The sequence below is a fragment of the Notothenia rossii genome (genome assembly GCF_949606895.1).
Source record: "Notothenia rossii genome assembly, chromosome: 10".
NCBI lineage: Eukaryota > Metazoa > Chordata > Actinopteri > Perciformes > Nototheniidae > Notothenia > Notothenia rossii.
The window spans coordinates 55,015,222-55,021,221 of record NC_136908.1 but is presented as its reverse complement, the minus strand read 5'-3'; the positions used below and the strand labels follow the sequence as shown (position 1 = coordinate 55,021,221).

Sequence of the window (6,000 nt, the reverse complement as noted above, 5' to 3'; positions counted from 1 at the left end):
CAGCAGGTTCCAGTAAATTGTATAGAAATGGACCACATATGACCAGCAGATGGCGAACTCACTCCAACCTGACACTGTAAGTTTCCTCCCTGACTTATTGATGCATAAATTGAGCTCCAGATTGTGTTCTATTTGTTTAGCTCATTACCAGCCTAAATCCCACTGCTATTACCTGTGGATGAACAGGAACAGACGATGCAGAGATATAATGCTGTAATTTCACTGAGCATCCCAACACTAATGTGGGAAGTTGCAAAAGATCAAATAGGGTTTAATGATAAAAAACTGTGTTTTGTAATGTTTGGTTTGATTATAAAGCAAAAGATCCTGCCAAAACCCGAGTAACAGTCATATTGCTGAAGATAGATAGTCGATAGAAGCTTGTTTACCTTGATATTTAATTGAATACAATTATTGTAGCCTACTTCAACTTATTTTTTATAAAGTGTTATAGCCATCGATAATTCAATTTCACTGCAATTAAGAGGGAAATAATGTAATTTTAAAGCCACATAATTAATATAATATAGTTATAAAAGTTCCTTTCCAGATCGAGATTTTACATAAAAAAAACAATTGCGTTTTTGTTTGTGTCTAGTTGGGGCTCCTTCTCATGTTTCAGATCCACCAATGAGACATGTCCCTTTTCATATACATAGATTAATGTGCCTAATGCGTGTACTTGAAAAATGTAGGCTAAAGTATTTTACCTGCTAAAATCAACCTTCTACTCCACGAATAATTTGCATGCAGGACTTTACATTGTAATAGGTTATTCAGGGATGAGAATACCTTCAATTCTCCAAAAATACATTACCCAACCCAACCCTAAATTTAAAAAAAAATCGGCAAAAAGCTTGTGGCCCATGTAGAGGCTCAGTCCTGGCTGTGGAGGACCGGGATTTGAACCTGACCTGGGGACCTTTCGCGCATGCCATCAGCTCTGTCTGAACATATATTCGCTCAGTAGTATAACATCATGAAGACTAAAATGTTACAGCCAAATAACCACATGTTTGTTCAGTGTGCTGGGGGAATAATGGACCAATGCCCTCAGTGTGCATTAACTCCTGTTCCCGGCCCTGGTGGCCCCGGTGAGCCTCTAACCACCAGCGGCTTCTCTGTGGATGTGTGACCGGAGGGGGTGAGCTTTGTGTGGCTGCGCAGAAGCTCTCGGTCCTCCCCCCTTTTTATGCTCCTCCTTGTACCGATCACCGGGAAACATGGTGAATTAGAGAGAGAGAGCCAGAGAGAGAGAGGGGGCTGTATCTCCACCACGCACTACACCGGTGCACCACGGGGTTCGCATTCAAACTGACCAGCGGGTCTCTGCGCGCACACCGTCCTCTGCATCCATCACCGAGCAGCAGCTGAACCGGAGCCGGTAGGTTGATTCCTTCTAATTTTCCTCCGGGTGCATTTGTGCAGATGTGTCTTTTTATGCATGCCACACCGCAGTACTTGAACTCCAAAACATCGCTGCGTATTTCCAGGTTAATCTAAGCTGGGCAACCTGATGAATGTGTGTTTTTCTCACACGGCCCATGAGTAACCTGCATTTTAATAATGGCATGCGTTCCATGTATTGCACTTTAAAGCATGGAACGCTTTTATGTTGGATCCGATTTCAGAAGCATCCAAAGGACAAAGTCTCCAAGGCTCACCAGAGCCCCAAACATCCCACATGTCAGAGAAAAAGGCAGTCAGGGCAGCCTGTGTGACCAAACTTTTATAGTTCACTGCAGCCTGCAACACATTAAGAGGAGAGGGACACTTCTTCACAATGTGCTTTAAGCTGACCAGTCACTGAAGACTAAAATATCCTATTAAATGTACTATGTTAAGGTTTGGAAAATGTGCATTTCCAGTCAATAGTGTGTCAGTGAATAACATTTGGTTAGATGAAAAGGAGGAAAGTCAATTAATGGTTCAGAGAAAAATGCCTTTGTTGAATCTGTCTTGTAATTTTTGTATCCAGATAAGATTTTCCTCATAATTTCTGAACTCATGATTCACAGATTTAAGGCTTCACATCATACCAGAACACCATTAAGACCAGGAGGCTATACATAAAACAGTTACTCTGATAATAGTCACGGGCTCATATATGACGGCCGTTTGTTAAATATGAGAATGTGCCCGAGAGGAGAGAGCATCAATCAGACAGTCTCTCCGGTTTTTGCATGTATAATCCGAGCTCTGCAAAACATGCTGAAATGTAGAGGAATCTCTCTTTTCTTCTCAGAACTCAGTCATGTTTTAGAGAATATATTTGCACATTAAGATAAAATGCAGGTTAAATAAAAAAATGTAAATTTTTATTTAGAGCCTGAATTAAAAAGTCTTTATATAAATGACTATGCTGAATCTGATGCATCTTAAACTGCAATTAATTAATTTTTTCCCACTTTATCTGTGTTATTTCTACAAATAAAGTGCATGAGCACAGGTTCTTTGCACAGTTTTGTCTTTTAACATTCCAAAGAAAATCATAAAATGGTACGATGTGCTCTGTCTATATGAGTTGACATTGTTGTATTACCTTACTTTATAAATCCTGATCTACACTGTAAACTAAATACTGGAATTACTGTGTTAATATACAAAATGAGCACAAACAGATAAACAAACTGCTGAAGGATTTGCACAATGTCCACAAATATGTAGAGAAACTTCTAAGAGAATGAAAAGAACAAAAGCAGACGAGGTTCTGCAGTAAAAAAAAAACTCAGAGCAACCATAGAGGGATGATCAGAAGGAGACATTCAAATATTAAAAAGACGAGTTAAAATGACAACAAAGATGCAAAACAAATACAGGGAGACAACAAAGATATGCTAAATGTCCCTTAGGAGTAGAAAAACAACCACAAATAGACAAAAAAAAGACCAAATAGGACACAACATGACCACAAAAGATGCAAAATGACGGAGAGACACCATAACATCTCGGTCTCATTTGCAGGAGGGCTAACTGTTCCAGGGAGGGCAGTTTGAGGCTGGTGTGGATATAAAAAGAATAATCAGGAATTACCTCTATGTCAGGATACGGATTTTAGCAATAGAGTTTTTACTTTGGCCAGAGTAAGTATGGGATTGAGAGTGGACTAATGTTTGTGAGTGGAAGACGTACTTGCATGATCCAGAAAACAGCAATTTGGCCAAATGTGTTCTCACAGCATCTGCTAATGCATCTTTCTGTCTCTCACTGGCAGTGTGGGAGGCTGTCACTGTCACACACATGACAACAGAAACACATTTTAATATGCATGCACAGGCCCACATACACATCAACCTGCGCGCACAGAGCACACTCATGTAATGTATGCAGCCCTGAAACACATCCACCGCGCATGCTGGGATTTGCCCGTGACAAACAGGCGCAGTGTGAAGTGTGTATCTGTCACGTCGGTGTGCTGTCAGCGTGTGAGGTTGCAGTGAATGAGGAATGGAAATGGCACGCCGACATGGCATGGCGGTCCCGGCAGGCTTTGCCAAAGCAGCCTGTCCCCAAATTATCACCTCCGTCTCCAGCATCCCCGTCATCTCAGCAGCTCTCAGCGGTCGCCAGAGCTCCGAAAATGAGCTGCATTGAGGAAATCCATTCTTAATGGGCGACACACGTGTGCAGGCCTCACACACAGTGACAGGGATTCAAAATATTCTATCACTGCAGTATATTATTTCATATTATATAATAATGAAAAGAACATTATACATCGGCATATAAAAGTTACTTTGAAGGAGCAGAAATAAAGGACATTTCTAAATATAAAATCATCCAAGCTCTTGAACTTCAATTTGCAGCCTGACTAAGATTCTGCATAACATCCATTTTTCATTTAGCCTCCTATTCAAGGTGAAAATGCTGCGCTCAGGCGGCTTGTGAGGCTCTGTTGGATTTTAATATCAGATTTAAGTTTATAGATGCTCTTGGACTAGAGTAGCTGCAGGGGATGCAGAATGCAGCATTCACACCACAGTGCTGTCATTTACCAGCATGCACCTCCACACTCAAATCTAGTCAAAAGTAAAGCATGCTTTGGACTTTTTTTCCTTCTGTATTTTCTGTCAGGATTGAACAACAGTAATTCCCAGGTTGTTGTTTGTTCTTAGAAAAAAGATGGATCGTCCTTTAATCATAAACATCTTGTTATATCATCTGACATTTTGATAATCAGTTTAGTTTATTTGACTAACCAAGCAGTGAGACAACAACGGCACAAGTTGTTGAAAGAAAACAGGGGGTTTTTTTACCCAAAAATTACAAAAATACATTTGAAGCAATAATCTTAATAACTGGACCTTTAAAAGAGCTCAACAAAAAATAACTCTTATCATAACAGCAACTTAAACATATGTTGACTGAACAAACTGAACTGCCACAATGGCACTTGAGGGGATGTAGTGGCTTGGCCGAACTAAGTAGCAGACGAGGGGTAACTAAGGTGGACACACTATACGAAGCAAACACATTAGTCCCAATTCCCCCCTTGACATGGCAGCACATGGTTTGGCCCAATTGGCTCCAGGATTGAAAAGTCCTCAGTCCTCAGCCACGCCTTTTGCTCCACCAGGAAGTAACCTTCGTCAACAAGCACGGTAACTCAAAGACAAACAAATAATAATTGATATACCAAACAAATAGTTGTGTTAACCTTACAGGGCTTGGATGTTTGCACATAAACTAAGAAATGTAGGATTAAAAGCTAGTAAACTCAATTTAAACCAACTTTGTGGTGTTTATTGCTGGTGTGGTTGGCTAGAACCGAACCTCCTTTTTAAAACAAACAAAGACTCCGATGTTAAAAAATAATTGATGGCGCCAAACCAAGATGATTCACTGACATTTTGGAACCAGTCATCTTTAAAATCTTTTTTGTGTAGCCAATAGGCCTACATTGTCATGAAATTGTGAAACATGCCCATCACAAGTTGGCAGTGGAAGTTGTGACATCAGCAGCTGAAACAATAAACTGTTTATTAAATGATAAACTGTATAAAACAAGTACATAATATGACCTCATCATATTTAATCCTGTACCCTGACTTGATGGATGACTGTGAAATGAATTGGTTTAGTTTTCACATTTCTGCTTGTTTTTACCGCTGTCCATCCTAATCACACCCTCTTCATCACAGCTCTGTTGTGTCCTACTCAGGTGCCGAGCAGCTGCGGAAAGAAAAAGAAGAGGAGAAGAGAGGAGGGGCCATTTCTACTAAGCTCACTGTGACTCAGTGAGGTGTTTGAACCTGGACTACCTGCCTACAATTCTCAAGCCAAACTGACCCTCCCAGCCTCCCACCTCGCTGCCCTCCACCTTCTCTGATCTGGTCCCAGTGCCATGGCCTTTACCCTGTCAGAGATAATGGCAGCCAGACGGCAGCAGACGCAGGCTCAGTTGCAGGCCCAGCGAGGCAACAGGACAGCAGTGGAAGTAGACGAATACAGCACCAACCCCACTCAGGCCTTCACCTTCTACAACATCAACCAGGGACGCTTCCAGCCGCCACAAGTCCACATGTGAGTAGAGACGTCGGTCACATGACCATTTTACTGATCATCCTGGAGGAAGTTACTTTATTTCCTGTTTTACTTTTGATTAACTTTCCTTGTTTCTGAACTGAAATTAATGATAATAGAAGTCAATGTTTAAGGTAATGAGCTTTTTGTGTCTCCTTCCTAAAGAGATAAGAGGGAATTAATATCAGTCTGATTGTTAAAGATGTTGTTAGCCTAGCCTAGCATAAAGTCCTGCTCCCGGTCTTTTTGCTTTATGATAGACAGCTAACCTGGCTCTGACCAAAGCGAAAAATCAGTGATTATGTGTTACAATGGCGTTAGCAACCAGAAAATGACACCAGTAAGGACAAACAGATGAGAATTCTGCGTGGGGTCTGGGTGCCTGCTGTGAGGAGCGGACAGTGTGAGCTGGGTTCATTACCTGGTTGAACCCAGCGAGACATCGCGAATGGACGTGGGAAAGGGGGGGTGCTGAGG

At 41.4% G+C, this 6,000-nt stretch overlaps 1 protein-coding gene across 2 annotated transcripts in view; it reads left to right on the top strand.

Moving 5' to 3' along the window:
* Window positions 1-1,246: 1,246 nt before the first annotated feature.
* Window positions 1,247-6,000, top strand: part of mpped1 (metallophosphoesterase domain containing 1) — a 56,832-nt gene continuing 52,078 nt past the window's right edge. Inside the window, exons 1-2 of one of the 2 annotated variants that reach the window (XM_079655429.1) lie at window positions 1,247-1,384; window positions 5,162-5,523. In XM_079655429.1, coding sequence (XP_079511555.1) covers window positions 5,345-5,523 — 179 coding nt within the window. In that variant the 5' untranslated portion in view covers window positions 1,247-1,384; window positions 5,162-5,344. Of the gene's footprint in view, window positions 1,385-5,141; window positions 5,524-6,000 lie in introns of both variants that reach the window. The other variant, XM_079655428.1, reaches the window with a different exon arrangement.